This window comes from Macrotis lagotis, chromosome X (genome assembly GCF_037893015.1).
Source record: "Macrotis lagotis isolate mMagLag1 chromosome X, bilby.v1.9.chrom.fasta, whole genome shotgun sequence".
NCBI classification, from domain to species: Eukaryota; Metazoa; Chordata; class Mammalia; order Peramelemorphia; family Peramelidae; genus Macrotis; species Macrotis lagotis.
This window is the reverse complement of record NC_133666.1, coordinates 190,318,961-190,333,761: the sequence shown is the minus strand read 5'-3', so window position 1 is coordinate 190,333,761 and position 14,801 is coordinate 190,318,961. Positions and strand designations below refer to the sequence as shown.

The following is a 14,801-nucleotide window of genomic DNA, read 5'->3' as shown; positions in this document are numbered from 1 at the left end:
TGGTTTTCCAGTGGTACTTGCCATCTTTCATCCTGCCCCTCTGTATGCCTACCACTATTATGAGGGAATATCAGGGCATAAACTATAAACAGTGTAGATATCTAAGTTATGGTTTCATGGTTTTCAGGCAGCTCACTGAAGGTGAAAAATCCTCAGCCTCCTTGCCCACTGGATCTCCCTTGCCATTATAGCAGATAAGTTGGGTATAGAAATTGGACATGGTGCCCTCCAGGTGCCATTTATCTTATTTCACTAACCTCTTTCCTAGACCAAAGCTTTTTAATTATATATACACTGGGCTAATCCACTCAACTCTCTCCCCATCCTCTTCACCTGTTCCTGGATTGAGCTACTATTTCTACCTCATTATTGTCTCTAGAGGACTAGATAATTTCTTCATTGGGTCCCATGTCTACTCTTTTTTGCTTATTATGCTCAGAATTTGACTAGACTCTTCTTCACAGTTGTGATCCTAGAAACACATTTCCTATCATAGTCTTCCCTTCTGAGGCCCTTTTCTTTTTCTTAAAACATTCTAGATAAAATATTTTTCCTCTTCACGTTACTTTTTTTTTTTCTGCTTTCTCAATTTTCCAGCAAGCTCTGATTCTTGTTCCTACACTCTGGACCTGGAATTCTTCATCCTACTCTTGTTTTATTCTTCAATTCCTTCTTTCATTTGCCATTCTGTCCTTTGTCTCTGTGTCTTTCCTTCACTTCTTTTCATAGGCCCCTCATTTCTCCCTGGGTTTCACCAGTTATCAATTTTCTACTTCACTTATATTAAGGCATCATAATTTGACGCTCTTCAGTGGCTTAGAAAATTAGAGCATTGGACTTAGTGTTAAATCAGCTTCAGCATCACAACATGCTAGATGAGTGATACTGGGCAAGTCACTTAACCTCTACCTCAGTTTCCTCAAATGTAAAATGAAAATAATAACTACAGCTACCTCCCAGGTTTGCTTTAAGGATCCGAGATATTTAAAGTGATTAGCATAGAGTCTGACATAAAGTAGATGCTTATATGTTTATTTCTCTCCTTCCTTCCTTTCCACAGTCCTATTTTAAAAATATCACACACAGCCGTCTAGATTCCCACATTCACTGTCCTAGTTCAGCCAAGATCCACGCAGGCAGGTGGGTTGTGTCCAGGCTCTCTCTTCACATTCATTAAAAACATTTAAAAGTCAATCCAGGCCAACACCAAACCATAACATAGACCACAAACATTTGTTAAGTGCCTACAAGTATATGTGCTGTGGTAGCCTCTAGGCTAGAGTATGGCCAAGCCATTGTCCTCCACCCATATAAACTTTGGTAGAAGTCTGGTAGAGAGGATTAAGATACAAATTATTCTAATAGTTTTTTCCTGCTGGCTCTACAATGTCAACTCCTTAAAGAGGGAGAGTTTTCATTCAGGGTCTGGTATGTATTAGGCTTTTCATAAGTGTTTGTTGATGGATGTATTAGTCTTCTAGAGAAGAGCATTACTGACTGGGGGGATCAGAAGACTTCCTAGAGTAGGTGACATTCAACCATGTGGGATAGATCTATAAGGCATCTGTCCTCATGGCGACAGACAACTCCTACAAGAAGTTGAAGACATTTGCAACCTGCTAGAAAGTTGTGTAAAGAATCTGGAATCAAATGAATTTCAAAAGGCCCAAACAACCTCATATAGGAAGAGAAAACAAGCTGCAAATGCAGAATGTGAACCAACAGGATCTGAAAGACTGAACAATACTGGTCTATTGTTAAGAGAAGCAGATAGTGGAACTTTTAGGAAATGGGGCGTGCAGGACTACCTGGTAAACCCCACCCACCCTCAATTGTGTTCAGCATTGGACACACCCTTGCTCAAGTATTGTATTTGGCTAAAGAAAACTTGGAGACCATTTCAGAGGAAAGAAAACAAGGATTAAATGACTAAAAAAATAGTGATCAGGAAATTACATTATAAAAATCTACTGGAATTTTTAATTGTAGTAAGTGGTATGTAAATCTATCTATTTATATCTATATATTTCTATATATATATATATATCTATATCTATCTCTATATATATATGGTTGTAAAGTGCAAAGAGAAGAGTACCCTATTTTTTTCTTAAGGCAGGGAGTTAGATTTGAATCCCTATTCATTTTCCAAAGAGGGGAAATGTTGAAAACACCTGCAGAATGAGGACAAGTAGGAAGAACTGAGAAAAAAGAAAGGAACCTTTGTCTCAGAATAAACAACACCTAGGCTAGAATTCAGGATAAGATCTCTTTCACTTGGCAGGGCACATTGCACCTAGTGGGCTCTTTATGTTTACTGAATTGCAAGAATTAAGGCAACAGTTCTTAAAGCCTTTTCCCTGATACCCCTTCCAGGTATCAATTAAGGAAACTGAGGTAAATCAAGGTTAAGTAAATTGCCCAGGGTCTCCTAACTTGGAAGTATTAGAGGTCAAGTTTGAACTTGGATCTTGCTCGTTCCAGGTCCAATTCTCTATCCACTGGGCAACCTAGCTAGCTACCCCAAATAGCTGGTACAGTAGATAGAATTCTGGGCTTAGAAAGACCTCAAGTCCAAACCCTGTCTCAGAAACTTGTAGCTGTGTGACCTTGGGCAAGTGACTTAACCTTTCTCAATCTTGGTTCCCTCATCTGTTAAAGTAAGAAAGTTCGACTTGGTGGTTCTTTATATAACTCCTAGAGTTGTATGAGAATCAAATAAGATAATCATTTTAAAATGATTAGCATAGCACTAAAGTAAGTATTAAGATATTGTAGAATTTTTGTAAAAGGGGGAGGTCAAACCACTATCATGACTATCATGTTTAGTTTGAATGTCATTTTGTAAGAAGGAGGGGGATGTGTTAAGGAATAGCCAGAGAAGCATGACTAGGATGATCTAAGTCCTCGGAGCAACCTGCCATAAGAGAATCTGGACCAGAGAAGAACCTAGAGAAGCCTTAGAAGGGCTTTTTTTTGAAGGGCTGTCTTCATATGGCGAGCAGGACAGGAAAAGAAGGTAGATGTTTCAGAAGAATTTAAGTTTGATTAAGTTTGATTTACTTAAAACACTTCCCAACTACAGTAGCTATTCAAAAATAGAACAGAGTTGCCTCAGGTCGCCCCTAAAAAAGAGGTGTGATTGGCACAGGTCAGGTATATTGTAGAGTGAAGTCAAGTATAAGCTGAAGTAGATGGTCTCATTCCATGTTGGTGGGAAGGGAAATCCTGAAAACTCACACTCCAAGGTAAGTATGATTTGTATTGTGGCTAGGACATTACTCATGACCCTGTCTGCCAAGAAGCCAGCGCGCGGGTGGGCCCTTATGCCCTACAGCTCCCTGGGCACAAGTCCTAACCACTTCTGTAGCTGTCATCCTCTGCTGCTCCATTGCCTCCCCTCTTCTGGAGACACCACTCCATGTTTCTCTGCTAAGTGGATACATCCAGATGCTAAAGTTCTCATTTGTTGCCCCACTGTTGTTTGCTACTTTGGCCCTGTGGGGCATTGGGGGTGGTAAAGGGATGCTAGCCATCACATTTTTAAGAGATTGCAGGGTAAAACAGGCCCTTCTCCATACCAACATTTTTAGATATTTGTTAGAAAAACTTCACTCTACCCAGACATCTGTCAAGACTAAAAAAAATTAATTCCTGATACACAAAACCAGTTCTTTGCTGTTAAAGCTTCCTAGCCAAGAATGCCTGGCCCCACCAAGGTTTTAGGTTGTACTGTTTTTTCTGGAGCTTGGGATAAACTCAGAGACAGTTTGATATTTTTTTTTCTTTTCAACTCCATCATGATCAGGCAGCTAGTACTGTATTCAGTACTACAGATTGTCTTGGAGTTTAAATAATCCTCAAGGAGATACTGGAAAGGCAAAACAGGAATCTGCCCTGCATTTCTGCCATCAGCAAAAAAAAAACAAAAAAAAAACAACATATCTTTAATACTCCTAAAGTCTGGATCATGTAGTGGACCTAATGTTCTAAAGGTGCCTTCTTAATTAGCTCATCTATTCATTGGTTCATCTATATGGATCGGTTACTAGCATTGCTAATATAGAGTTTGTAGTTTTAAATTATAGACTAGAAAGCATGTTGTCATTGATTGGAATTCTATTAGGATGATCAATTTTCACTTGGATTTCGCAGTGCCCAGACTCCTTTGTTAGTACAGCCATGAGAACACGGATCACTCAGTAGCAGTTTGTCCAGAAGTGCACAGTCAGAATTTATATAACCTGATGGAAGCTCTCATTACATGACAGGACTAGGTGTACTGAGAGGCCTAAGTCTTGGATAACAAGAGAAAATTCAAATTATTGTGACAGTGATCATTCTAAATTTTAGTCTCTTCCTACATCTCCAATTTTACTTTCCACCCCACTCAAAAAATCTTTTGCCTTAATAGTCAAAATAATCATTCTTCTATGTTTTTTTTTTTAACTAGGACAACTAAAAGATAGATAAGGTAAAAGAAAAAGTTAAACAGTATAGCAGAAATAAGTGACCAAGCCTCCCTCAGGTTCCCTCATCATCAATGGGATAGGGAACTCAAGTCATTCACGTAAGTTGAGGAACACACACAAAGGGGCCAGGTGACTGCAGGACTGGGTCAACTTGTGCTTCTGAACCACCAGCATTTCCTTATGGAGTCTGGTTTATAATCTCAGCTGAGGTACCCCTCCCATTTGCTGGTCCTCAGTTGGATTATTTCAGGGTCTTGGAGCTAACGTTGATCTCTGGCAGTGGCCTGGAGGAGTCCTGAGGTATTTAAAGTCTGGCTTTTGGACTCCCTGCCACTGCCAGTGGTGGGGCAGACAGGGAACTTGGTCAGAATGTGATTGAAAAAGTACGAAATTTGCTTTCATCTCCACCAACCACAAAGGCTGAATAGAGAAGACTAAAAAGGTAATGGTCTGCCTTACCCCCTCCCCACTTTCCCAGTGACCAAATCTTCTACAGCAAGAAGATGATGCTTTCTCTCCCGAGCTCTCTCCTATCTCCAAACCTCAAAGTCTCGACGTTTCCAGCTAACCTCTACTTCTCTCCAAATGGAGCGAATGGTGATCAACTCATTGATGCTCTGGAAGGGGAACCAGGTGATTGCGTGCCTATTGAAGACAGCATCAACACTTCTTGTTTCTCTCTCCAGAGCATCGTTCAACAAACAAAATTTTAAATTAAGCCTCTTAAATATAAGGTATTTTGCTAGGTACTGGGGAAAGAAAAGATATTAAAAAAATAATAGTACCTGCCCTCAAGGAGCTTCCAGTCTACTGGAAAGGATATGACAGACAGATAAGTATAATATAATATGATGATGGGGGGAGATGACAAAATGATTTAGGAACATTTGAAGAAAAACTCAGCTGGGGGAAATAGGGAAGGCTTGACAGAGGAAGTGGCACCTGAACTAAGCCTTTGGAAAAAGGTAAGCATTCTGAAGGTCAGTGAGAAGGAGGGAGTATATCCTAGATATTGGGGAAGGGGACCTGCACAAATGCAAGATTAGATCAACCAACGGTTTGTAATCCCACATGACTGGAACATAAAGAGAAATCACATTTGGAGGTAGACTTCGAAGGGCTCTAAGTACCAGGCTGAGGAATTTTTATAAGGATAGACAGTTTGAAAAGGAGTGACAGGATCAGTTGTCGGTCTTAGGACCGTCATACTGGCATCTCTGCCAATCTCCATAGCTTGGAGAAGGAAGGTTGATTTGGTGACTGTAACAAAGGTCTAGGTGAGAGGTGATAAATAGATAAAGAGGGGCTGGGTGGAGGCTGACTTAGGAGGAAGTGTGAGAGATACTATAGAAATTGAATCCAAAGGACTTGGCATCTGATAGGATATATGGGGGGAGAGAAAAGGAGAGACTCAAAAAGGGGAGAATTCTGATAACTGGGAGGATGGTGATACTGCCTTATCTGACAAAAGATTTCTGTGACTTTCCTAGCATTCATGCTCCTCTTCACCCCCCAAAGTGGCCAATAATCATGTATATCAATGTCAGCAGGATGCTGATGATGTTATTTACCCACGACCCAATAGCATCACTGTTCTTAAGATTAAATTTTAATCTGTTTCTAAGAGTTTGAGATGGTGGAGTGTTTAAGACGATTTCAAATTGAGCCTCAGACACTAGCACTGTGACCCTGGACATGTCACTTGACTTCTGCCTCAGTTTCCTCACCTAGAAGATGGAGGTAATAAAAACACCTCCAAATACTGGGAGGATAAAATGAGATAATATTTATGAATCATTTGCAAACTTTAAAATGCAATATAAATGCCAATTATTATTAAGTACAAAATAATACAGTAAAAATGTCATAAAAGAAATATAAAGTGTTAGTGAGGTTCATACCCTGTTAGATAGTAACACATTTACATAATGCTTTAGAGGTTTCCATGCCTTTTCCTTAAAACAAACCTGTGGGATAGGTAAGGAAAATAGTATTATTTTCTTTTTTTAGGTTTTTGCAAGACAAATGGGGTTAAGTGGCTTGCCCAAGGCCACACGGCTAGGTAATTATTAAGTGTCTGAGGTTGGATTTGAACTCAGATACTCCTCACTCCAGGGCTGGTGCCCTATCCACTGTGCCACCTAGCCGCCCCCATGGTATTATTTTCTTGAAGAAAGATGAAATGGCCTACTCAGGTTTATGCAATTGGTTAATGTTAGAACTACGATCTGAACTCTGACGCCAACACTCATTCTAGTATATTATACTCTGGAGACATTTCAATTCAGCAAACATTTACTAAACACTCAACTTTGAGATTACAAAGGAAATAGTGCTTGCCTTCAAAGAGGTTACATTCTATTGGGTAAACAATACATACACAGAGAAGTAAACCCCAGATCCATGCAAAGTAGTTTGAGTGGGAAGCACTAACAAATTGAAAGTACCATGAAAGGCCTCTTACAATAAAGTGCACTTGATCTGGGTCTTGTATGGAGCTAGAGATTCTAAGAGATGAAACGCTGAAGGGGAGAATTCTAAGCATGAGAAATTTGAGCTAGGCCTTGAAGATGAGCAATAGAGAACATAAGAGAGAGAATGGTACAAGCAAAAGACACATGTGCAAGGTGAATTTGGGAAATGCTTGATTGAATCCTTGTTATCAGCTATCACAAAGGAAAGTCTAGCCAAAAGATTGATTTTGGTCCTTTCTATTGGGAATGGAATATTTTAATGCAAATTTTAATTTTTTGATATAAATTCTCTCACTCATTGTGGATTCTATTTATATCCTACAGATTCAGATTGAGCCTCTATTTTAGCATTACTGGAGATAATGAAAAATGACTAAAAGGTACCAGAAATTAGGTTTCAATATGAAATAGCATTCCCCTGACTATAAGTGTTGCCATTCTGGCTATCTCATGGTTTTTTGTTGGGGGGGGGGGCAAAGAACTACTTAAATGATGTAAAGTTCATCAAATATGCCCAGGTGTCACCCATTCTTAAAAAAATAAAAATAAAACCTTCATTTGACCCTACTATTCCTTAAAACTGTCACTCAAATAAAATATCTTTTTCCTTTCATGACCCAAGTCCTAGAAAGGAATTATCTTTTGTCATTGGTATCAAGCTAATAGAAACTTGATTATTGATTTAGAAAAATACATATTCACAATATTTATGTTATTGTATTTTTACTTATTTTGTTCAATATGAACCAATTGCATTTTAATCTGATCTGGCTGCACCAGGGAGTGTTCTGAGCTTCAATGTGACCTATGCATTTGACATCCCTGCTCTTTAGTCCTACCATCTGTTTCTCAAGCTCCACTCACTTCTCAGTCCCTTTCAGCCTCACCACTTGACAGAAGCTGCTGTTTCCAAGGTTACCCAGTGGTTTCTTCATTGTTAAATCCAGTGTTCTATCCTTAGTTCTTATCTTCCTTGACCTCTGAAATTTCTGATGCTGTATATCCCTCCTCTCTTGGATGTGCTTTTTTTGACCCTTGGCTAATATGACATCTGCTTCTCTTCTTACCTGTGTAATTCCTTCTCATTTGTACTGGTAGCAGATCCTCTTCCTTTTCCTTCCCTTCTTTCTGACCATTGTCAGAACATTTTCCAAAGCTCTGTCTTGGGACCTCTTTTGTTTCTTTTTCCCATACTTTAAGTATGTTGTCTCTATGTAAAGGATTTCCAAATCTTTCTGTTTTTAGGGTTAATGTCTCTCTTGAATTCCTTTACTATGAGTGCAGATTCTGCTTGAAATTCAGTATTTAGTATGGATATGATTTCTCTCTCATCACACTCAATTTGGGTCAATGTATACCATGGAAACAATGTAAAGACTGACAAATTGCCTTATGTGGGGGTGGGGTGGGGAGTAAGAGTAGGGGAATGCCGGGTTTTTATTTACAACGCCGGCTTCTTAATGCTAGTCCGTCCTCTTACTCACCAGTCCAACGCGTGGTGAGTCTTCGGGGTACCTCCGGCCCCCACTCTTTGATGGGGGAAGAACCAGACAGAGCGCCTGAGGTGGGTCATGAGTCTTTATTCTTCTGTGATCACATTCCCGCTTCTTCCCCCCAACCTCTCAGCAGACCCTTTTATCCCCTCTGTCCTCCCTCCCATGAACTCTTACTCAATGAGGGGCCGAGTTCTGTAACATTCCCTTATAAGGTGATTATGTTTCCCCTCTAAGCGACCGCCAAGCCTCTTCCCCCCGCCCCCAACATCTCCCCCTTTCTGTTTTACAAGGTTATCACTTGGTGTGACCTTAAGCGGTGCTGAGGTTAGCCTTAAGCGGTGTCATTTCTACTGGCCTCTGATAGCCGGGGGCGAGGAACCCTGTCTTAGGTCATCTCCTTCAACCCAGGACCTTGCCCGTCCTAGGCGCCCGACACCCTCAGGGCCTGTCTTAGGTGGCTGGGTCAGGAGAAGTTGCCCGTCTTGGGGTTTACCTCGTCTTACCCCTAGGTGTCACATGTCATGCATGGCGGCTAGCCAGACTTGGGGATCCGCCGGGGGCGAGGAACCCTGTCTTAGGTCATCTCCTTCAACCCAGGACCTTGCCCGTCTTAGGTGGCTGGGTCAGGAGAAGTTGCCCGTCTTGGGGTTTACCTCGTCTTACCCCTAGGTGTCACATGTCATGCATGGCGGCTAGCCAGACTTGGGGATCCTCCCCCGTCTCCATGGCCATGAAGGCTTTCTGAGTAAGAAGCATATAGCCCCTCTGTCGCCTAGCTAGGCGGCAGAAACAGACAACAAGTAGGGTGATTCCCAGAATCAGCGTCCTTGTTCACCCTCAAGGGGGTATCCTCCCGCCATCTGGCAATCCCTCCATGGTATGGGATCCTCGATGTCTTCCCCTGTGGCCACACATGAGGGGCCCCACCGAGGCAGAAGGGAGCCCCATCGATGTATTGGTCACTAGCAGGCGAGGGTAGATCGGGGAGTTCCGTGCTACCGGAAGGGAGAAGGAATAACTCGGAGTATTCCCCATGTCGGATTCCCTTCAGATGGAGCACCTCCAAGGATCCCTACGATGATCAGAAGGCCTGAAAAAGAAAGAAATTCCTCTCACCCCGTAGGGTTGGGCATTAATCAAGGTCTCTTATCTTGTAAACAGGGAGCCATCTTTCTGGCTCTTCTATCTTATCCTCGGGATGAAATGACAGGTGGCCCTGTCTTCTGTTCTTTACCGTTACAGGGCCATGCCAACCTCCCTCTTCATCTCTCCACATGACTTTAGAGCCTGGTAGGGCCTTGGTGGGAGAGGGCAGGAGCGTTGGTTCTTTCTTAGCATGTCCTTTTGGGGAGAAAAATCTCTGGGCGGCTGTAAATAGTACCTGAGACAGGTCTGAATGGGTCAGTGACCTGCCAACTCCCCCTTTCTGTTTAAAAAGATAGGATGTAGCAGATAACGTTTACTGGGGGCTTGGAAATTGATCGCGGGGAGGGAAAAGGCAAATTTTTCTTTGTCCTCCGGGTGGAGGGGAATGCTATAGAAGCAGTCTTTAACATCAATCACTATAATAGTCCACCCTTGCGGGACTGCAGTGGGCATAGGGAGACCAGGTTGGAGGGTACCCATGGGTACCATGTTGGCATTTACTGCCCGAAGATCAATCAACATTCTCCAACTCCCCCCTTTCTTTTTTATGACAAAGACGGGGGAGTTATACGGGCTAAGGGACGGTTCCACTTTGTTCTCGTGCAGGAGGGTCATTACTATGTCTGTGAGGGCGATGAGCTTTTCTTTTGTCAGGGGCCACTGCTCAACCCAAATAGGTTTCTTATTAATCCATGTTATTCTGGGGGAAAAGCTCATCTCTAGAGTGGCCCCAATTAATTTCCCCGCAGGCTATCAGGGGTGGCAAGTGTCAGGTTAAGCTGGCTCAAGATATCTCTACCCCATAATGCATAAGGGAGGTCGGGTAGGCACAGTGGGGTGAAGAGTCCAGATTCTTCCAAAGCTGACCACCGTAAGGCGTGTGCTGCTTTCATGGCAGATCTATTGCCCCCCACCCCCGTCACTGCTTGAGGGCTCTGTAGGAGTGGCCACTCGCGCCTCCACTGTCCCCTATTTATGACAGAGCAATCGGCTCCAGTGTCAATTATCCCTTCGAGCTTCTGATTTTCCACCGTGACGGTTAACAGTGGTTGCCCAGAGCTGACCGGGTGGACCCAGTTCACATGAGCGGGAGGGGTCCGCAAGGGCAGCGCCTTTCCTACCTCTTGGCCCTGTTTTACCAAGGTGGGAAAGGGGTGGGGGTTTGTGACCCTTATGGATGTGGGACTTCCGGGACCAAAAATGACCTGGGTATGGGTGACTAAGTCCACACATCTCTCAGCCCCTGTGATGAGCGCTGGGAAAATATTTAGCTCAATGGGAATCATCGAGGTTTCCCAAGGCCCGATCTCTCTCTGCTGTGTCCCTTCTCTATAGTCAACCCTCACGGGGATAGTCACAGTAATGGGGCCGCTGTCTTCGAGCACGGGGGGGGCCCCGCGGCCGGGCCCCTCCCTTTCCCTTTTCCCGACTTCCCTTTGGATCGGCAGAACCTGGCTATGTGACCTGGCTTTCCACAGGAATAACAGGTCGGAACTGAAGTGGAGGGGGGCCGCTGCCTGCACTGTGCTTTGAGGTGCCCTGGCTTTCCGCACCCAAAACAGGTGGGTCTCACCTGCATACCGTGAAGGGCGGTCAGGAGGCTATCCTCCCGGTTCTCCATGGCAGTCACTAAGGCTTGAATTGAATCCTCGCTGGGCATGTCCAGCAATTTGTCAACAATACTCCATCATTTCTAATGGCACAATAATATCCCATTGCAGTCACATATCACAACTTGTTTGGCTGCTATCCAATTGATGGACTTTCCCTTAATATCCAATTCTTAGCCACCACAAAAAAGTGCTGCTTTAAATATGTTTTGTACAAGTACAAACATCCCACCCCATCCCTTTTTTTCTTTTATCTCTTTGAGAATATAGATCTAGCAGTGTTATTGCTAATTCAAAGACTATGCAAGTTTTATAACCCTTTGGGCCTAGTTCCAAGTTATTCTCCAGATTATTTGGATCAGTTCACAATTCAACCTACACTTCATGGACTTTTTAGAATTCTTTCAGTGCTCTGGGCCTTCTTGTTTTATTGCCTGCTTGAATTATTTACTGATCTTTTCTGTTCTGTAGCCTTTGGGCACACCCAGGATATGTTGAGCCATCTTCTTGGGGAGGCAGTAGAAGGAAGTAGTGGAAAAAACAGTGGGATTTATAGTCAGGAGCCTGGAGTTTGAGTCACACCAACTCATACTAGTTATATGACCTTGGGCAAGTAATTCATACCCTTCTCTGACTAAGCCTTTTTCCTTATCTATAAAATCAAAATAGTAATAATTGTTTGGCTTACCTTACTATTGTAAGGAAGTGCTTTGAGGAATTAATGTATCAACATCTTCAGACTTGAAATCCATGTAGACTAGCACAAGTGGATAAGAATATTGGGTTTGGAGTCACTGGAAGACCTGAATTCAAATGCAGCTCCAGACATTTCCGGCTAGTCAAGTTATTTAATTTCTCTTTGCCTCAGTTTTCTCAACTGTGAAATGGAATTTAAAAAAAAACCCACTACTTTCCATGGTTTTTATGAGGATCAAAGGAGATAGTATTTGTAAAATGCTTAGTGTAGTCCCTGTAACATATAGATGCTTAATATATGTTTATTCTCTTACCTTTAATCAAGGTGAACTTATCCTTTTTCAAAATTTCTTTAGTAGCTAACCTAGAACCAATAAAAATTGTATTTAGCCAGCTGTATGCAGAGTTTCTTTTAGGCATTTTATGGTAGTATTTATCCTCAGTTTTTTCGTGTGTAAATTGGGGGGTTACTTTATCAGACTTCTGAGATCTCTTATAGCTTTAGAACTATAAATCTAAATTATGGTCCATACTAGATTTTTCCTATGGAAAAAAAGGAGAGAAGTTCATTTACCTTCCTTAAAATCTTAAACATAATCCATTTCAATTAATTTGAGGAGACTAAGTTATGCACCAACCTCAAAATGATCTTTATCATAACCTATTTCCTCGAATTTGAACCCTATTCATATTTTTGTTATTGAGATTAGCATCTCCTACTGGATCAGAGAGTATATCCCCTCCTAAAGTCCTGGATCCCTACACTTGTTCATTTATCTTAAAATTAAGCTTATTTCAATAATTTGTTTTTAGGTAGAAGCAGTGTTCTATAATGGATATGATACTACATTTAGGAAGACTTGGGTTCAAAAACCACCCCTGACCCTTGCTGCTTGTGTGACAAAGGTCTAGTTACCTTGTCTCTCAGGGGCTCAATTTCCTCCCCTTTGCTTTGGAATTGGTAATCACTTTGGTGCCTGTCTCAAAGGGTTGTTGTGAGGCTCAAATGTCATTATATAAGTATAAATGTGACTTATGATTGTTATTAATTAGATATGGTACCTTCTTGAGGAAAGATTTTTAAAAAGTACAAATCAATGAGAATTTTGATTAAATGCATTAAAATTATTCTTTTATATTTCTTTCAAAATTAATTAAACAGGGGTTGATAAGTGGAGTCTAGAGTCAGCAGGGTAAATTGAAGTGTTTTCTTTCCTTTAAATTTTGTTTCAATTGTATTTGATCATATAACAAGTTCAAATGCATATAAATATGATATTCATGTATTTAGATTAAATATATTAATCATATTAATATAGAATATATTATCTTTATGTACAATATATTCTTATACATATGCATGTTTAGAAGAATTCGTTGTGGTGGTGGTGATGGTGATGATGATGGTGATGATGATGATGATGATGATGATGATGTTTGCCCTTCTTTCTCAAAGACTATGGCATCATGGAGTTTATACCACTACAAACACATGAATTGAATTTGAGTGAGGGGGAGCTGTATTGTTTACCAGCCTCACTTTTTCTTCCAGAGCCATCTGGGTCCAGTGGCCAGATGTGGATCAGGGTGACTGGAGTTGATCCTGGATTTGATACAGTTAGGGTTAAATGATTTGCCCAAGTGTTAAGTTTCTGAGGCTAAATTTGAACTCAAGTCCTCCTGACTCCAGGGCTCTTGGGTGCTCCATTCACTGCCCCACCTAGCTGCGTTCTTTGTGGAAGTATTCTATGTATCCATGTGAGCAAATGAAATCACTAAGAGAGAGAGACTATATTGTTATTTTAATAAAAAAAATTTATTGTGGAAACTAATCTATTTTATGCACCTTATTACTAATTATACTTCACACACCCTCTAAGAGATCTGTAGAGTCTACATTCTGCAATAGAAACCTTCATCAGCCCTTTCATGTCAGCTACAGGAAACTCATGCATGGTCCCTAAGAAATAACCAACCTCTGGGAGCATGCTTTGCAATACCCTGCAGGTATTGTATATGAAAGAAGAATTAGAATTGCAAAGTGCCTCAAAGAAAATGACCTGCTACTTTAGGGGTCATGCCAGCTAATCAGTGCCACTGTCCTTTACAAATACATTAATTATAACCTTTACCACTTTCTTGAACATAGTTTAAAGACTATTATTTTGCTGGTAACTGGAAAGAAGGGGGAGTTGATTTCTGGAAATGATGGGTTATAGGGAAGCTTAAGGTCAATTTCTAGCAAAATTCTGAAATTATTAATAAACTGGAAGAAAGAGAAAGTAAAATACAGGAAGCAAAGAAGAGTCGTTAAAGATGAGTAAGCTAAACTAACCTCAATTCCTTTCTTGATAAAGTTACTGGTTCCTGGTTGCTTTCTTGTTCTTCATTATTGAAGAGGACCAAAGCAACATGACTCTATTAGAATCTTGTAGTATGTCTGACTGGCTGATCAGACCCATGAGCTCAGAATGTTTCACTACAGGGCAGGCACGTATAGTCTATGTGAACACCCAGGTGGTTAACTCTAAATCTATCTCATGTTTACGTTGAGCTGCTTCCAATTGCTTTGCCCCTAAAGTATAGTACCCTCTCCGATGAGGGCACACCTGTGCTAGTAGCTCCCTGCACAATCAGATGCTGCACAATCAGTTCCAAAGTTCTTAGGACACTTTGAGAGTCCTCGTATCCTTTTTTTCTGACCCCTTGGGAGCACTTGCCCTGTGTGAGTTCTCCATAAAATGGCAAGTGTGTACACGTCTGGCATTTGAACAACATGGTCAGTTCATCAGAGTTGTGCTCTCTATAGTAATTTTGAATACTTGGAAATTTAACTTTGAGAAAGAACCTCAGTGTCTGGTGTCTGATAAAGTTACTAGATGAATGAGTAACGAAGTATCTCCATTT

The 14,801-nt window shown here is 41.4% G+C and overlaps 1 protein-coding gene across 1 annotated transcript in view; it reads left to right on the top strand.

Moving 5' to 3' along the window:
- The first annotated feature begins 13,880 nt into the window (after nt 1-13,880).
- Nucleotides 13,881-14,801, top strand: part of LOC141498924 (band 4.1-like protein 4B) — a 159,597-nt gene continuing 158,676 nt past the window's right edge. The window contains 1 exon segment of the mRNA XM_074201961.1: nt 13,881-13,901. Coding sequence (XP_074058062.1) covers nt 13,881-13,901 — 21 coding nt within the window.